Source organism: Cnephaeus nilssonii, assembly GCF_951640355.1.
Source record: "Cnephaeus nilssonii genome assembly, chromosome: 5".
NCBI classification, from domain to species: Eukaryota; Metazoa; Chordata; class Mammalia; order Chiroptera; family Vespertilionidae; genus Cnephaeus; species Cnephaeus nilssonii.
In genome coordinates, this window is record NC_137076.1 from 100,831,801 (window position 1) to 100,851,507 (window position 19,707).

The following is a 19,707-nucleotide window of genomic DNA, read 5'->3' on the forward strand; positions in this document are numbered from 1 at the left end:
CAATAATTTGATTTACTTGCAGCGGAATGGCATGTTGCTCCATAGGAGGGCTGGGTGAGTGGAGAATTACCTATTCTTTCATCCTCCGGATTCTTCTTTCTCCATCTCCCCCAGGAAGCTCTGCGCCTTCTCTGTAGGAGAAGTGCAAAGAGAGCTGGACGCTCCCGGTGAACTGGGAAACGCACCTTCCACTTCATTTGGGACGTGCCAGGTCGGCGCTTGCCTCCCCCTCAGCCTCCCCCCGGGGGTTGTATCATCAGCGGAAAGGCAACCACAGGAATCCCACCCACACAGAGCGCAGATGGACAGAGAAGGGCCACACAGGCTGGAGTGGGCAGAGCAACCTTAGCTCGGGGTGCACAGACAGGAAGCAGGCGGGTTTCGGTGTCTCATTTAGTGAATTAAACGCCTCACACAGCCTCTTTGTACTTTGGGAGAGTGTGTGGTCTCCAGAGCTGGAGAGGGGGAGCCAGAGGCAGAAGGAGATGGAAAGTTAGGGCTTGGGGGCCGGGGAGGGACGTTCTCACTTGTACAGTGATTCATCTCGTCTTCCCCAGGCAAGTCTCATCATTATCTACCTAATGGAGAATAATGACACCACTTGGATGGGCGTGGGGGGTGGGGGTGAGAGAGGCGTGCGATTCATTAACTGTGAGTGAGGGGCTTGGCCAGCATCTCCGAAGGATCATGATTACATCATTTCACCCCCTTTTCTCACCTCTTTCCACTAATACGAGACAAATGCTAAATAACTATATAATAATACATTACTAGACAGAAAATATAATAGCCTGCTACGGCTATGAAACTCCCTCAAAGATATATTTAAAATGTCACCGGTGCATAATGTAAAACGCGAATTACAGGTTCATTTGGAGGACGCGATTTAAAATCCGTACAATTGTACAGTGGCATTTCCCACTGGGTTTGCGTTTTAGTTGTCTTTTTCTGAACACCAAAAAAAAAATAAAAAAATAAAATCCTCCGAGTAATTTCGGCCCAGAGATGCAAACTTCGAGGGATCCCTTTCCTCTGTATTTTCCTTTCTCATTTTCATTGGCCATGATGCTCTGCAAACCTAGTATCTTCTTGACACGTTGTCTTTTCCTGGGGATGAGTCTGCAGGCATCACAGGAGCCACGGGATGTAGATTACACCTTTTGGAGATGTCGCCCGGCCACAGAAGGATACAAGTAGTGGAAATGTGTGTCCAATTGCTAGTTTAAATGACTTGAGCCAACTTCTTAAAGCCAGGACAGCAGGGGCTGAGGATTTTAGAAGTCGGCAGGGGCCAAAAATGACAAGGCTGGGCATTCACCTGCGGAGCTGCCAACCCTGACTGGAGGCTTCAAAACATAAACTTTCTCAGAGGACACAAATCAAAAGTCCTGTTTCCGCAGCCCTTAAACCAGCTCATAGGCTTACGTGGCACCGCTTTCATTTTCATCCTGCTTAAAATAGCTCATTGTGTGGATCGAGAGTGGGTTGCTCGGAAAACCCTGGGCGGAGTTGTCATCTGTGGTCGTAGTTACAAGGGAATTCGAACAGAGGTGGAGTCTCTCCTTGGTGTGTGTTTCCCACACGGGAGGGGGATTTCAAGGTTGGGAGACAGGATGCAGTTTGGAGTCAAGGTCATGGCTTGAAAACATCAACCCTGACCTTCTCTGGAGACAGAGACCTCGGGGTTCCTCTCTCAGAGGAGAGATGGCATCAACCCGCTGGTCTGAGCGGGCTCCCAGGTGTGTCGATGTTGACTCCTTACAAATAAAAATGCATCCATATATGTGGAGACACATATGTTTAGTTCATTGTCAACCTTTTTTGAAAGTGGGAAATTTTATCTAAAAATCTAGATCGTTAGTTTTCTTAGAAAAACTAGATCTGTTCCTTGAGCCCTAATCCCCACATGGCCACGTGGGCCTGGGCCTGAGTGAGGGCTGCCCTTACCCTCGCTGATTCACCTCCGTCCAACAACTGGCCCATTTCCGGTCCTGCCTGACCCCTACAGGTGTTCAAATTTGCTTCTCCGTGGCTCACAGTGTGCCATGTTCTCATTGTCTTTAGAAAGAGGAAGTTGTTTCACAGAATGTGTGCGGTCTACTGGTTTACCGGGAAATGGAACAGGGACTTGTTGCAGGAATGATCGGCCTTGAACTTTCCTTGCAGGATTAATATATTTCACATAACTGCACCGGTCAGCCTTCTTTTGCTAACCGAGTTTCTCATTCTTCATTTGATGCCAATGGAAAAAGGCAAATGGAAGCACGTTATTACTAGTAACTGACCCTGGGATGCTTTACGTGGTCTTAGCTCTCTCTCGTTTGCAACTTTCAGCAATCGCCAACATAATGACTTTGGTTCCAGGCTCTCCTCCCCAGGTTTGCGGAGTGTCTGCGGCTGTAACCTGCCGTCACTGATGGTCGTTTCTCCTTTCTCTTTGCAGGCCCTCCAAACCACAGCCAGTCGACTCTGAGGCCCCCACTGCCACCCCCTCACAACCACACGCTGTCCCATCACCACTCGTCCGCCAACTCCCTCAACAGGAACTCGCTGACCAACCGGCGGAGTCAGATCCACGCCCCGGCGCCCGCGCCCAATGACCTGGCCACCACGCCCGAGTCCGTTCAGCTTCAGGACAGCTGGGTGCTAAACAGCAACGTGCCGCTGGAGACCCGGTGAGTCCCATGGCCCATCATGCCCGGGTGCCTACCTGAGCCACCCACACTGAGCCCCTGGTGGCTCCGAGGTGCAGTGGGGGAGCAAATCTTGACATAAATAAACGAGGCAAGTCTACCACCTCCTGGTGGTTCCCTGGGGAATTTGACCCTGGATGGTAGGGTGACAGGTATTTCTCTGTTCACACGTGTTTCCTTTCAATACCTGTTTACTCTCTTAGCTCTTGTGTACCCAACTAATAGAATTAGCATAACATATTTTTCCTCAGAGGCTCATGGGAAACATGCTTATAAGGATATATTGACTGAAAGCTGCTGATAAATTATGCATTTGGCCTTTCTTGAAGTAATAAATGAAGACTCATTTGAAATTAAGTGTTTGGGGAGACCTTGAGAAACAATCCCTGATTCCAGACTGACGGAAGTATAGTTTTAATTTATATTTCATCCAGCAAGCGGTCTCGCTTTAATCCCTCCCGTATACACTGGCAGCCTGAGGGGCAAACAGTAATGTGTAAAAACAAACAAGAGAAACAGGGGCCGCGCGCATGTTGGGAGGGGAGAGAGAGTTTCAAAGTGATCTTCAGGCCTGGCTCTGCTTGGGTTTGCCTTTGCTTCTGTCCTTTTTTTCACTCTGGTCTTCCCAGACGGGCCCACCTTCATGGCCTGGAACAAGGTGCCTGGGTCACAGCGTGGCTGCGGGGATGTGATTGACAGCGAAGGCCGCACGTGGGTGGGCCAGGTATTGGGAGGCTTGGTGCTCCGTGCTCGGACACCTGCATGGATTCTGTGCTCACGTTGTTATGGTTTCCTCGTCTGGAAGAATCACAGAGACTGAACAGAGAAAGGGGCTAATTCATATGGACGCTTTCAAAAGTTCTCACACTGGCTTTTTTTAAATATATTTTTATTGATTTCAGAGAGGAAGGGAAAGGTAGAAACATCAAAGATGAGAGAGAATCATTGACTGGCTGCCTCCTGTACGCCCCCTACTGGGGATCATGTGCCCTGACCAGGAATCAAACCATGACCTCCTAGTTCATAAGTGACACTCAACCACTGAGCCACACCAGCCAGGCTCTAACTGGTTTTTAGACTTTTTTTATTTTCAGTTTAATACTAGCTTTAATGAGAGCACATGTTAGCCACGTCTAGAAAAATATTAACTTACTGGGAATATAACTGCAGATTTCTAAATGCCAGATGAAAGAATACTAATTCTTTTCTCGTAAGTTACTTAAAATATGTAAAGTCAGGTTTAAGGAAAGACAGACATAAACTGTAATTTTTTTTGGTAACAGCCATTGACTTTTCTGTGCTGACATGAAAACAAGTTTACAAGCTATAGATTTTCATGTTGTTTCTTTGTTTTGTTTGTTTTGTTTCACATCAGCATCGTCGCCTTTAATATGAAAGGTCCTTTTTGTAATTGAGATATATAATTGACATATAATATCATATTAGTTTCAGGCATACAACATAATGATTTGATACTCATATTTCTTGTGAAATGATCACCACATCAAGTCTAGTTAATATCGGTTACCATAACAAAGTTATAAAAAAAATGTTCTTACGATGAGAACTTTTAAGTTCTACTTTCTTAGCAACTTTCAGATCTGCAACACGGGAAGTTGGTACCATTTTACCCCCTTCACCCATTTCTCCCACCCTCCATGCTCCCCCTCTGGCAACCACCAATCTGTCCTCTGTATCTATGAGTTTGGTTTTGTTTTTATAAGATTTCACATATAAGTGAGGTCATAAAGTATTTCTCTTTCCCTATCGACCTATTGCACTTAGCATAATGCCCTCAACATCCATCCACATTGTCACGAATGACAAGATTTTATTCTTTTTTTATGGCTGAATAGTATATTGTTTCTCATCTATAATATTTTTTGTTTTAATAAGCTCATGAGCGTTAATATGTTGAACACCATCGTCATTGTCGTCACTCCAAGCTTTATTATATTTTATTTTCTGACAATTATAGGTTATTCTTAATCATGCCTACGATCTTCATCTCTAAGGCTTAAAATATGTAATGTCAGTAGAACCATGAATATATTATATGTAAGCAGTAGACTTAAACATCAGCACTGATTTAGTAACCCTCTAATAAACAGCTTTGCTGGCCGGCTTCCAGGCTGACGCTGCCCGGTCCAGCAGGCTGCACGCAGGGTGTCTCCACAGTGGATGGTCTTTAGGCCAGATCAGACTTTCCGTCTTTTCCTCCTTGTATTTAGGAACTGCCATAGACTCTGTTTGGCACTAGTCAGCCTATATTTACATTAACAGACTGTTGTTGGAAAAAAAAATAGTTTCTGGACATAAAGGCTACATAGAGTGCACTAGATGAAGAAGGCGATGGAGGCAGAGAAAGGCGAGGAGAAATGTAACAGCTGTGGAGACACAGAAAGCAGAGAGGAAGGAAGAGGACACTATCCCCATGAGCAACCCGTGTTTGTTGTGCACTTTGCATGTGCCGGACACAAGTGCTCTGCATGCCTGTCTCCGCCAAGCCTGACAGCCATCCAGTGGGGTCCGAAGGAACCATTATTATCACCCTTTTAAATATGCGGAGTCTAGGTGTTGCAGCGGCAAAGTCACTGGTGGGAGGTCTTGGGCTTCAGGGAGATGGTAAATTAGGAGCCACGTTGGATGGGCACATGTCTGACAGCTGAATAACCACACACCTTCCCTGATCGCCCTAACTGTTACATGTCCGGGGCAAGCTCCATCCGAGCAGTTGCTTCTCACAAAGATTTCCCCCTCGGCAATAAGACCGGGTATGCTGCACACTATCTCCCATCTCCCATTGGTTTCCCCGGTGATTAATTTGAGCCACTGTACTTGTGTTCTCTTGACGAGGATCTAATGAAAAGGACTAGCAAAGCCGTGCCTGTCACCTTGCTGTTTTAAGTTCTGCTGATGTGGGCTTCTTACTGATGCTTTTGGAGGAGGCAAGTTGAAGACAGAGCTTGGGGAGTAGACAGGATGGCTGAAATCTGGAAGCCTAGCAGAAGGAGAAAACCACGTCTGTTCTTTGGTCAGGACATTCAAGGTCCCAGAATTAGAGAACGAGAGGCCCTTGCGATGGAATTATTACTGGAAATCAAACACAGGGCACAGAAGTAAGCAGATCATTAAAACTCCATTCATGGAACTGAATACATATAACATGGATGGGCAACTGGTCTCATGTTTAAAAAAGTTGGCAGTAATTTATGGAATTGTTGAGCTTTATGTTTCTCTTTTGAGTATGATTCATTCGGTCTCTTACTAGCAAATATTTACTGAGTCCCTTGTGTATGCCCAGGACTATGTTAGCTACCAGGGAGATAATGATCAAAACGTGTATCCTGTCCTTCAAGGTTACAGAAGCTACAGGAGAAGAAAGGCACATGAACAAAAGGGTAGTGTGGTGTATACAGTAATGGGAGTGTGAGAAGTGAGGAACTCTCTCGGGATGGTCAGGAAATGTTTCATAGCTGAAGGGCTGTTTGAGCTGGGTTTTGAAGGATGCGTAAGAGTTTACCTCATGAATAAGTAGGAAAAAAAAAAAACCCTCAAGATGATAGCATATGATTTGTTCCCATTCCTCACAGGCTGTTCATATAGTCTTGGAAACGGTAAAAGTGGACAGATCCACTCATTCAAATGCTGAAGCATTGTGAGTTTACTAGTCATTTTCTTACTCACAAAAGGAAGTGTAGGCACGGGAGCTCTTGTTTCAGGGACATGCTGTCGTACTAGGATTCCCATTCAAGTAAGGACTGAGTGCCGCGTCCAGGAGAGAAAACCACTGAAGGCAAGACATTGTGGAGGCTGGTCGCGATGTAGTCATCAATATTGAAAACGCAGTGGAACTTTACACACAGCTTCCCCACCCCCACGCTCCTGCGCACAGACTTCTGGCGTGATGGAAGGATTTCATAACCTTGCACTTGATGACAGGCGCCCCGCCACCCCCAGAGACTCCAAGCCAAGTCCAGTGTGTTTTCAGACCCGGGGGGGGGGGGAACCTGCCGCTCTGCGTTGTTTTTGATGTTCTGTCCGTCTTAATGAGGCATGTTAGATCTCCGGGCTGTGCTTCTCCCGTCTTTTTCCATGACAAGTAGAATTAGAGGTGCTGATTGAGGAGGCATGGCCAGATAAATGGGACTGTACAAATGAGGAATTTTACACAAGACAAAGCATATAAGGAAAAGCTCTGTATCGCTGTGAATCATATAAGTAATGCGGATAAATGTCTGTTACCAGACGTAGTCAATCCATGTATTAAACCATAATATAATCCTAGAGAAAACACACAGGCCAGAGGAACTAATTGCAAGAAGTCTGTCCTGTCTTTTGTAACGTGTTGCATAACAAAATGACTCTGCCCATCCGCTTCCTCTAGGCCGACCCACGGGTCTTAGAACACAGTCCGCATGTGTCCTTGGCGGGTGTCAGCTCTCTCCCCTTCCTCTCCGGTGAGGGGCGAGGGCAGGCATCTGCGTGGCCCTCCGCTGCCTGGGGGTTTCTGAAGTCAGCCCCTCTCATCTAAACCAGCAGGAAGTAGCTCAGCGACCGAGCCTTCCTTTTCTTCTTGTCTGCATTTGGCTGAAGCAAGCTCTCCCTCAGAACCCGTCGCAGCAGCAGGTCAGGAAAGAGAATTCCTAAGCAGGACGAAGCCTCCCTGAGTTTTCTTTGGCCCTGAAACACCAAAAGCCCTCATTTTCATCATCCGGATCCTCAAGCTTACAACCCGGTTTGCAAGTTGCTTTTTAAAATGGTCACCCAGCCTGGCCGGCTGGCGTGGCTCAGTGGTTGAGCATTAACCTAGGAACCAGGAGGCCACGGTTCGATTCCCAGTCAGGGCACATGCCCGGGTTGTGGGCTCCATCCCCAGTGTGGGGCGTGCTGGAGGCAGCCGATCAGTGATTCTCTCTCATCATTGTTGTTTCTATCTCTCTTTCCCTCTCCCTTCCTCTCTGAAAATAATAAAAAATGTATATATTTTATGAGTGGCAGGGAGGGGGGGTGGGAAGGTAATGGGGGGATGAGGACAAATATGTAATACTTTAATCAATAAAGAAATTAAAATGCAAAAAAATAATAATAAAATAAAATAAAATTCAAGTCCTTTATCCAAAACAAAATAATAATAATAATAATAATAATAATAAAATAAAGTTCATCCATGATCCATTCAAGAAACACCTACGAGAACCTACTCTGTGCCGGGCACTGAGGGCTCAACAATGAAGAAGAAAGCAAAGCCTTTCCCCGACAGAGATTTAAGGATGAATCTAGACAGAGCGTGAGGGAGGGACAGACAGGTGCCCCACACTGACACACGCAGCAAGTGCCCTGTGGAGTACAGAGAGACCAGACCCGTGAGAAACTGGCATTTAAGCAGACCCCCCATGAATGAGAAGGTGTTCCTCAGCCAGCCTTACAGCACGTTCTAGGTGCGGGGTCGGGAGAAGCGACCTGCTGGGGAAAGAAACACGGGGACGCCAGGAAGGGAAGCCAGCTGAGAAGGCGGCAAGGGCAGCACGGCATAGGCTTGGGGTAAAGACGTTGGACTCCACTCCCAGAACCGTGAAAAGCCACTGAAGCATTTGAAACAGGAGAAGGAAATGATAACATTGTTTTGTTTTGTTTTTGATGGTGGTAGCTGCCCGGTAGTAAGTAGATGGAGCGTAGGGTAGAAGGTGTAGCAAGGCTAAAGGTCCAGCTGAAACCGGTTTGGCTCAGTGGATAGAGCGTCGGCCTGCGGACTCAAGGGTCCCAGGTTCGATTCCGATCAGGGGCATGTACCTTGGTTGCGGGCACATCCCCAGTGGGGGGTGTACAGGGGGCAGCTGATCGATGTTTCTCTCTCATTGGTGTTTCTAGCTCTCTGTCCCTCTCTCTTCCTCTCTGTAAAAAATCAATAAAATATATATTTTTTAAAAAAGGCTAAATGTCTGGTCTGGAGGTGACTGCGTGGCTGAGACACGCGGCGGTGTGTTGTGGCTTTCAGGAGCCCCACAGCAGCAGCGCCTGGAGCTGCGTGGCTGTCTCCCACCACTGTTATAGGAAGTACACACCCCCAGGGGTGAGGCCTCTGTTGAAGGAAGAATCAGTGGGAATGAATGGTGGCCAAACTGGGAGCTGTGGGTGAGGGAGGTGTGAGCACCAAGCCCACTGCTTTTGACGTAGGAGCGGGTGGATAGTGAGGTCCTTTGGAAAACCGAAGTTCCGTCTTAGACATGTGCAAGTATGAGGCAACAAGAGAACTTAGCACAGCTGTTATTGGCCGGGCGTATTTTGATTCAAAATTAATAGTTGTAACACAAGAAATTCCTGCATTTACAAATAATAGCATATTTCCTGGATATGAAGCTCTCGGCAATTGATTTTTCTCTTTAAAAAAAATCTCTTGAGAAATTTTGTTCAATTTAACAGTTATTCTACATGGTTGTATAGGTCTGTGAGTCACAATCCTTCTGTTTTTTTAAATTTATCTTTATTATTGAAAATATTACAGATATACCATTTGTTTGTTTGTTTGTTTTCCCATGGACCCTATCCACCCTGTATTCACCCCTCCCAGGCCTTCGCCCCTCTGTTGTGTGTCTCCATGGGTTATGCATATATGCATATAAGTTTCCCGGTTAATCACTCCCCACCTACCCACCCCTGCCTTCCCTCTGAAACTTGTCAGTCTGTCCCATGCTTCTATGTCTCTGGATCTATTTTGTTCATCAGTTTATTTTGTTCATTAGATTCCACATATGAGTGAGATCATGTGATACTTACCTTTCTCTGACTGGCTTATTTCACTTAGCATAATGCTCTCCAGGTCCATCCATGCTGTTGTAAATGGTGAGAGTTCTTTCTTTTTCACTGTTGCATAGTATTCCATTTTGTAAATGTACCACAACTTTTTATCCACTCATCTGCTGATGGGACCTTGGGTTATTTCCAAATCTTAGCTATTGTAAATTGTGCTGGCATGAACATAGCGGTGCATATATTCTTTCTGATTGGTATTTCTGATTCCTTGGGATATATTCTTAGAAGTGGGATCACTGGGTCAAATGAGAGTTCCACTTTTAATTTTTTGAGGAAACTCCATACTGTTTTCTACAGAGACTGCACCAGTCTGCATTCCCACCAGCAGTGTATAGGGTTCCCTTTTCCTCACATCCTAGCCAACACTTGTCATTTGTTGATTTCACAACCCTTCTTGTCAAAAACTTTTTGTTTGACACTTAGTTTTACATACATGACCCCATTTAATCCCTCTTACCCTATGCTATGTGTATGTTACTATTCCTATTTTTAAAAAAATACAAACTGAGGCTCAGGAAGGTTAAGTGACCTACACATCTCCAAATAAGCAAGTAGCAGAACTGGGATTTAAACCTGGGCCTGCCTGATTCCAAAGCCATGTTCTTTTATATTGTATTTTTATTTTTTATTTGAGAGAGAGAGAGAGAGACATCCATTTGTTGTTCCACGTATTCATACATTCATTGATTGATTCTTATATGTGCCCTGACTGGGGCTCAAACCCACAACCTTGGCGTACCTGGACAACACTCTAACCAACTGAGCTACCCGTGATAGTACCTTTGGGGCTAGAAATACAAAGCAAAACTATGCTTATTCTGATAGCAAACAAATTAACTTGCCCAAGCCGTGGAAATGGTGAGGTTGATACCTGGTTACTTAGGGCACGACATTCCCTGTGGGATGAACTCCAGCCTGTTGCTGGCATAGACTTGGTTATTGACAAAACCATAGGCCAGTTGGGATGTAAGGAACCCTCTCTGCACCGCTGTGGGCCTGGTGGCATCTGGGATGGTAAATGGGAGGCCTCCTGCTCCGTGGCGGTGGCGGCATAGGCCCCGTGTGAGCTGATGCACAGAGCTTCACCGCTCTGCGTGTTATAGAATGTGAGAGCAAACGGACAGTCTAGGAATAAGAAGCACTGCTACCTCTAAAGCTCCATGATTTATAGAACTTTTACCTTCCAGCCGGGCTTTGCCAGCCAGGTGGGAGGAAGCCAGTAGCCACGGGCGCAGTGGTTGACTGTTCGGTCGTATTTTGAATGTCATCGTTATTCCTGTTAGCGGGAAGTCGTGAAAAGTGCTCTGAGAAAGAATTGACGATCCTGTGCTTTACAAAGTGTACACCTGAAACTGATACAAAACAATATTGGATGTGAACTGTAACTGGAAAAAAAAAAATGTAGCACTTTGGGCTTGATGGATGGCATCCAAGGAATCTCATTTTGGTATCAGGATTCCAGAAAACACCCTTTTTGTCTTCAAGATGAAGTAAGGTTACCCCAATGTGGATACCCTAGTGCCGTGGTCGGCAAACCGCGGCTCGCGAGCCACATGCGGCTCTTTGGCCCCTTGAGTGTGGCTCTTCCACAAAATACCATGGCCTGGGCGAGTCTATTTTGAAGAAGTGGCATTAGAAAAAGTTTAAGTTTAAAAAATTTGGCTCTCCAAAGAAATTTCAATCGTTGTACTGTTGATATTTGGCTCTGTTGACTAATGAGTCTGCCGACCACTGCCCTAGTGCATGTTTGGGAACTGAGACGCAAGACCTTTGTAGTAAGTAAGGTTTTCCCAGAGAAGCAGGAGGTTGTTGAAACATCGTCACCATGCAGAACCCCAAGACTATTCCCAACTTGTTCTCTGACTTATTTTCCTACCTAAGGATTAACTTCCTGACAGAATCACTGACAAGCTTGATCTTGAGAACATTAAACCAAGGTAACCTGTCTACACGTTTTACGTTTCCGAATGAGGTTTGGAAACCAGAATTCATTCTGAGCGAACCCAAAGCATTCCAGCACTTTGCGAATCAATAGGCAGCTTGATTTCTCCATATTGCACAACATTATGCCCCCTCTCCATTCTCATCAGAGGCAACATGGAAATTGATGAGACCCTCAGGTGAGCCTCTCAAGCTCAGCCTTATTTCATAGCTGTACCTTGCCTCTTTGACACCGTGATCCCGCCTGGCCACCAGCAGCATTTCACGTCGCGATGCACTTTAATTTTGTAGTTTTCTTAGTCTTCCTTGGAAACTGACAGCTTATTAATCTCAATAACTGAGCTGCTCAATAGGCAAGCTCTCCAATGAGAAACCAGGCTGTGTCTTCCCTCCCCCTGCCCTTGGCAGATGGAGACAAGGGGTTGGTTGTTGGACAGAAAAAGGGGTGGGTGGGGTGGTAGAGAAAAAGCCAGTTAGGTGTGTGTGGGTGGGGGGGCACCCTATACTAAGGTGACCAGATTTTAACATTGGTAAAGCGGGACACCATTGACGAGGGGGGGGGGGGGCGGGGGTTCTTGATTAAAAATTTGGTCTATATGGAGCAACAAAAATTTTCATAGAACGCAAAAATAGTATTGTAATATATTTTTTTTAATTTCAACATAAGTACAATTTACAAATATAATAAGTAAAAAATTATGTATAGCATTATTTTATTCTTTGGCATATTTCTCATTTGAGTGAATTTTTTTTTAGTAGATTGCTGTCGTTGTTTAAAAGGTCATGAATTTGCCGTAACGTAAGTTGTAAGTGTCACTTTCAAGGCCGGCGCTAGACTTTTTGCCGCCACTATAAAATATAAATAATACGAGTACTGTCTGCTAAATTCAAGAAAATTTATGTATTTATGAAATAAATAAATAAATTACTTACCTAAATTATCTGAATAGCTGATTTATAATGACATCACTTGTTTAACTAGCTTACTAGCACGCAGCACGATGTGTATCGTCTGAGAGACAGTTACAAAATGTTTTCGTCGTTGCCAATCCCAAAAAATGCCATTGTTCATTAAGTCCAAACAATGGTGGTCAAATTCTAACAACTGATCAACAATGCGAACTTTGATAAGCAGTTCTCGATAATCAGTTCTGAACAATTATTTGTTATTATTAAAGTTTAACATTATAAAATTAACAAAAATAATATAAAAATGGCCACCGAAAACCGTATATTCTCTTCCCGTTCTCCCGCCGTTCCCTAGCTTGTCGTGCATTCTTTCCAAAAATCGGGACTTTTTTAAAACGCCGCGGGACGCGGGACAAATTGTTCAAAATCGGGACTGTCCCGCCAAAAGCGGGACGTCTGGTCACCTTACCCTATACCCCACATTACTTTCTGACAATTGGCAGGAAAATAAAGAGAACCTAGTTTCGTCTGCAGTTTATGGCTTGTGCTCTTAAACACACTCCAGCCATTAATATGAAAGAAATCCAGGGTCGTGGCACGTGTGCAAATTACAAGGTGCGTGAAGAAAGAAACAAGCGTTGCCTCTCATTCAAGACCACTCCTGCCTGCTCTGGGCCAGGTCTGCAAACCTGGAGGCATCCTTGAAGGTGAAGTGTCCGAGGAGAGGCTGTGCTTTTTACATTTGGCTCCTGCTGTAAAATTAAAGCCCTGTGAAGTGTATTAAAGCTTCGGGGACTTGAACTCTTACAGGGCACGTTAGCACAGCTAAGCCTCTGGGTGGAAAGCACTTTTTGTACAAAAGACATCCCTCCGCAGCCTGGACCAGGGGACCGGATTACCGGTGGAGGCCACCTAGTGGTCATGCCTTGCAAGTGCAAGGCTGCCCGGGGTGTAAATGTGGAAAGCGCTTGGGTTAAACTCACAGTTGAAAAAAGCCGAGTATTTCCGTCTCTGTCTGAGCTCTTGCACCCATCCAGCTAATATCGACTGTCACTCCCTCGGGGCATTTCCCGAAGCCTCCCGGAGGACTTTGTATCTGGCTCAGACAGGGAGAGACTTGATGAAAGTCCTTTTCTAATTCTGGCTCCCAATGATCCTTTTCTTTCCACGGAAGCCAGATAAGGCCTCTGGTTCTCCCAGGCGGGGAACGCCGGCTCTGCGGCTCCTCTGAAGTTTCCTTTGATTTATTAGTCTCAGTCTCGCCTGCCTTTTGTGAGTTGGGAACTTGTGTCCCCAGAATCCATCTGTCACGAGGCACTGGGCAGGTCCCCGCCACTGGGGCTGCGTCTCCTGGGTGACAGGGGAGTGTTCAAGAAACTCTTTGTCAGATAGCTTTTTTCCCTCCCAAACCCACCACACAGTTTTGGGCTATTCCGTGAGCCTTGTTTGCCAATAGCCACCCTTAGAGGTCACGACTCTGCTAACCACAAAGGATTACTCTCAAAATGGTGTGTTTTTAAATCCTTACAGGATCCCTTCTTGCTCAGACTAGTGTTTGGGGAATCAGCAAATGCCCCCAAGTCCTGTCATCCGTGTGTCGGCTGTTCATGCCTTACACTTCCAACGAGAGCGAGTAACACTTCTGTTTTGTTAGCTTGTCTTGCAATTGCATTTAAGTGTGTTAACAGGTTCAACAGGGGATGAGCATAGCAGGTCCATTTTTCAACAATCAGTCTGTGAAGATGTTGCACACCAAACCGTATGATGATGAAAAAGCTTCTTAAAAATTTTTTTTTATTTTTTTTGAACAAACGGATTTATACACCTGCCCTGAGAGAAGGCAGGAAATGTTGCTCTCCTTGCCTTGGTGTGCTTAGATAAGAATTTGAAATGGAAAGCTTAATCTTAGTGACATTTTAATCTCTTATCAACCAGATCCTCCTACTGGCCTTGGGAGCGTGGTATGAGAAGGCACTGGGAGGGACCCTGGGGGAAATCTACCCTACCCCAACCCCATCTTAGATGATTCCTTAAAATGATAGAATAAATGGGGGGGGGGGGCGGGGAAACCCTCTGGCCATGGGGCAGGCTGTGCACACACGGGCTTTGTGGGTGTCCTGTAGCTGCTCTCTTAGTTGGTGTCCTGCCCCCACCTACCGAAGCCTCCTGAACCCCAGAATCCACGTGAGAACTTACGGCCACGTAAAAACCTCTTCGCTTCCTGGAAACAACTGAACACTTTCTGGTCTATTTTCAGACGTCATCGTCTCCTCGGGGCCTGCGTGGTGCCAAGTATTGTATTAGGCACTTGGCACCATGTTACCCGGCTGCAGCCCTGTGCGATAGACACCCTCCTCCCCTTCGGGCCTGTCTGGAAGATGAAACTGGGGAAGACGAAGGGTTGGGACAGAATCAAGATGCTGGCAGAATTAGATTCAAGGCTGTAAACTCGGGCATTAGGCGTTTTCTCTCAGCCTTGCTTTTCTCTGTCTCCTATCATTAATCTTTTTTTTTTAATATATGTATTCTTTTATTGATTTCAGAAAGGAAGGGAGAGGGAGAAAGATAGAAACATCAATGAAGAGAGAGAATCATTGATCGGCTGCCTCCTGCACACCCCCTACTGGGGATCGAGCCCGAAACCCTGGCATATGTCCTGACAGGGAATTGAACCATGACCTCTGGGTTCATAGGTCAACGCTCAACCACTAAGCCACACCGGCCAGGCTCTATCATTATTCTTCAGCAGGCCTCCTTGTGTGAGATCTTTGTGGGATCTACAGGCTGTATTCTCTTAGCATAGAACCCTAACAGAAAAAGGCTTTCTTTTCTGGACATTTCTGCAACACTCCTTTGACTGAATTTCCTGGAGCCCAACTAGAGTCCAATGCCCACGACAAACCCGCCCCCGAGGCCTGAGGAACAAGCCATGCTGACTGGAGCGTGTTCCCACATAAAGCCTGGTGGGAAGGGACGGGGGAGAGAAGGGTGAGGCCATAACCAAACACCATGACATTAGCTGACCATTTAAAAGAAAAAAAAAGAAAAAGGGTCAAGTTCAATGCTAGTTTTGTCCCAGCTCAGCTGCCTTCTCCTCTTGCCTGATTATAGTGATTTTGTCCTCTGGGCACACTCAGTCTGAGGGGAAGGTTCGGAGGGATTTGGGGGCACTGGGTTATCTCACTTGCCTGGACACAGAACGGGGTTTATAGCAGGTCCCATTACAAAGTAGAAAGAATAACTTCCAGTGACTGACTCCCACCCCCTTCTGAATCATCATCACTTTCTCTGGTTCACATCCCAAACGTCCCACGACTGTACCTTTGCATTCACTGCGGCCCCTAAATGCGTTTTAACTTTTATTAGTCTCCTGACGTCCCTTTGAAGCGATCATCTTCCTTCCTGCAAAAGTGCCTGGATTCCGCGTTTTCTAATTAAAACGTGCTCATTTATTGTCTTACTAACCAGTGCTCTTTACGAGGGCTCATGATGAGAAAGTTAACCCAAAGCAAACTCGATGCCTCTCCCATCGCCGGAAAATGGCTGGAGAAGCAGTTTTACCTTCATGAACCTGAAGTGCTCTGGAGAACTTCGGGTTTTGCTTTTTTTTTTTTTTTTTTTTTTCTGAAACCAGGAATGGGAAACATTTAGCTCCATGCTCCAAGCTCCTGTTCTCAGCAACACGAGGAACGCGTTTTATCTTGTGTTGAAAATGTTAGGTAGGACGGTTTGCAGGGGCCAGTGTGCTCCGTATTGGGCCATAATGCAGATAGCAGCAGCCTCAGTGTGCCTCTAATTAGACAAGTTAATATCCTAATGTTGATCGTTATGCCCATTGCACTTACATTCCTGTGAATCGATTGGATATTCAGAAGTAGTAAGGCTCAATGAAGTAGGGGAGAAGGAATCACCCATACATTTAAACCCACCTAGAATTTCAGTCTGATCGTGTGTGTGGCGTCGGCGTGGGTGTGAGAACAAGGCAAGGAGGGCTTAGTCAGTGGGTGTCGGGGTTTGCTTTGTTTTCTGAGTTTTCCCCATTGAGGGACTTGTCTGGAATTACCAAAGTAGTGTGAGGGTGGGGGCCTCCTCGTGTCCTGCCTGCTACGTCCGTCTTCAAATGCACAACACCATTCCTTTTGGGGGAAAGGGAGAAGTGTAGAAACTTCTACAGAGCTAAGCCGAGGGGCTATGTCACAAAGGGAGAGGAAGGGATGGAGGGAGAGAAGCAGGAGAGAGGAGAGAGGGTGAGGAGAGAAGGAGAGGGGGGAGGGAGGGAGAGGCGGGGAGAGGAAGAGAGAGATAAAGTCTCTGGCAATAAGGATACAGAAACGGTACCTGGTATCTGTTGGGAAGTTGTCCTTGATGCTGACCACTACATCAGAAGGTAGATCGTGAGAAGGAATCAAGGTCAACATGATGGAGGTTGAGGAATTCTTTAGGCCCCCTTGACTCATGGAGGCCCCTTTGAATGCTTGGAGTGGGGCGGGCGGGCGGCCAGCGGGCCTGGGGATGGAGCTGTCCTCGCCTCTTTTCCTGCATGGCTCTGGGACTATGTATCCAGTACTCAATCTTTATCTCCATTTCCTCCTGCAGAGGAATGGTCCAGAATTGAAGACAAAGAATTGCAACAGATTTTGTTTTGGGGTGGGGTTTTTTTCCGTTATTTTATTGCAAATATATACATTCTCTTGATTTAAAAATTAGCAATTAACAAGATAAAAAGTACACAGTAGTAGTCCATGCCCTTCCATTCCTATTTCTAGGAAAAATCTCACTTGAAGGCTTATTATTTAGGCTTCCGGAAATGCTTATGAATGTCTGAGCATGTGTTCTAAGTTTAATATAAGTGGGACCATTTGTAACTTCCTGTCTTAATTTCATGAGATATTGTGGAAATCATTTCAGGTAATTCCACATGGACCTACCTCATTCTTTTCTAAAGTCTGTGTAATATTCCATAATGCCATCATTTATTTAGCCAATCTCTTCTTGATGGATGCTTAGATTGCTTTCAGGATTTTGCTATACAAAACAAAGCTGTAAGGAAAGAGGCTTGCGTAGGTACCTTTCTTTGCATACTTACATGATTGTATTTAAAAGTTAAATTCCTGGAAGTGAAATTGCTAGATCAAAGGGTATGGAGAATGTGCGTTTTGAATTTTGATAGATTGTGCCAAATTACACCCATCTCAATTCAAATGTTCCAATCTCTCTTTATTCCTCCTCCTTTAATGGCCTGAATGTCTTTAATGGGTTTTTAAAAAAGAGTCCCAAAGTCTACGGTGTTGGATGTTAAACATAGAGCTGAAAGGATTTTCTTTTTCAAGGATGAATGTACTAAGTAATACTCGAGCATTCTGGAAACTCGCCCCCGACCCCCACCCGCTTCTGCCAGGCGTAGGATGAGAAAGAGGCCTGGCTGTGGGGGAGTCTGCCCGCTCCCTTTCCCTGGCTCCTGCTTCAGGGCCCTTCCCTTAGTCCCCAAACTCTGCAGCAGTGTGGCCTGCAACACCTAAACTTCCCTGCCTTTTGTTTTCTCATTTATAACTTCCTTTGAGTGTGCCTCTCTCCCCGTCTCCCTTGAGGCTATCTACCTAACAGGGATATTACAGGAAAGTCTAAGACGACCTAGAGCAATGACTGGAACAGCAGTGTTATTGTTCTAACTATTACAGGGGAGGGTGATGATCAAGGGCTTGGAAATCCCCAGGAAGACACCTCTTTTGTGAAATAAGAATGGGAGGGCTCTGTCAAGAAGAGGCCCTCAGGCCACACTTAGATAGTTGCTTTGTCTGAAACTCCGATTTTATGCTAAATAAGGATTTTTGTACTTCCCACCTCCCGTTGGTAATCCCATTACTGGCTGTGTTCATAGGATTTCAGCTTAATTCCGCCAATATTTAAGGAGGTCCCATTAGGGGCTGAGGGTGAAGGATGAAAAAAGGTATGACCTCTGGGAATTGCAGTCTATGGGGGAGAGATGGCTGAGCAGATCATTTCTATTCATATAGGGTGCCGGAAGATGAAGGTAAGCTCAGAGGACTGCATGTATGGGAACAGGTGAGGGAACGGGCGGGGAAGGGAGGAGCGGGGGGGGGGGGGGGGGGGGGGGAGATAGTGAGACCCATACCTACCTGGTCAGGGAAGTCTGGCCAGGAGGAATGATGTCTGAGTCCCATTTTGATGACAAAGTGAAAGTCACCCCATCAAGGCGCATTTCGTGCAGAGGCAAGAAAATGAGAAAAGGCCAGAGAAGCAATAGCGTGCAAGCATTCTAAGTCAGCTAGCTGGGGACTGGGGACACAGTGCTTGGAGAGGCCTCCTGGCCGTGTGAGGACGCCTCCTAGGCCCAGTTAGGGCCCGCTGGTTTGTTCTGGGTAGGATGTGGGGCCTGGGGAGGGGTTCATGCAGAGGTGTGTTGCAGTCACATTTGCAAGGAGAGGAGGAGAGATCTTGGCTGACATACCAGAGAGACAAGAACTTGAAGTCCAGTGCAATTCACGGAAGGATCCATAGTGAAGAAAGGAAGCGGGGAGGAGGGAGGAGACAGGGAAAGTGGAAGGAAAGAGATGTATACTTAAGGTAGGCAGTCTACAGACTCAGTGATAGCCAAAGCCAACATTTATTGAGGGGCTACTAGGTGTCAAGGATGTGCCGACTCCCACACTGAAGCCACACAACATCCCCATGAAATAGCTCCAGTCCTTTTCACCACTTTCCACACGAGGAAACAGATTCAACGACATAAAGTCATTTGCCCAAAGGCTGCCCAGGTTCCAGGTGTGACAGCCAGGCTCGAACCCCACACACTGCCAGTAGTTTACCCAATGCCCACTGCCCCACCCAGCCTGACCCCAGCCTTCCTCCTGATTCCGGCCCCTGCCCTTTCCACCCACCATCCTCTCCCTCCTCCCCCTGCCCTGGCAGAAATGCAGACCTGGCTTTGATGTTCATGTAACCACTGAACTTCTTGTCAAGCAAAACCTAGAGCCAGCCGGAAAGTGATCCCAGTTCAAGTCCACGTGTCTGAGATGTCTGCAGAGGCAGCCCGCCCGCCCTGCACCCTCTCCTCCGGGTTTGGTTTCATCCTGCCACGTGCAAAGAAAATGCCTGCAGGTAGGCACCTGCCTTTTAGTCCAACGCGCCACCTCCCTGTCAGGCAGCGTTCAGCTCGCCACGCCTCGGCTGTCCAACTGCATCTCCGTCACGACTTGCAAGATGGCAGTGACAAGCTTGTGGGGTACTTAAGGCAAGCGTGCATGACAGTTTTTCTTGACACCTGCATTTTTTAAAAGCCTTGCCTGGGGCCCTAGGAAACCCAGCATTTAAGAAACCAGGCGCCTTTCAA

General features: G+C 46.3%; 1 protein-coding gene across 6 annotated transcripts in view; it reads left to right on the forward strand.

The window, feature by feature from the left end:
* TENM2 (teneurin transmembrane protein 2) overlaps positions 1-19,707 on the forward strand; it is a gene marked incomplete at both ends in the record, with an annotated part of 890,113 nt that overhangs the window by 609,353 nt on the left and 261,053 nt on the right. For all 6 annotated transcript variants that reach the window (XM_079771922.1, XM_079771923.1, XM_079771924.1 and 3 more), the window contains one exon: positions 2,444-2,675. In XM_079771922.1, the coding sequence (XP_079628048.1) occupies positions 2,444-2,675 (232 nt within the window). The remainder of the gene's footprint in view (positions 1-2,443; positions 2,676-19,707) is intronic.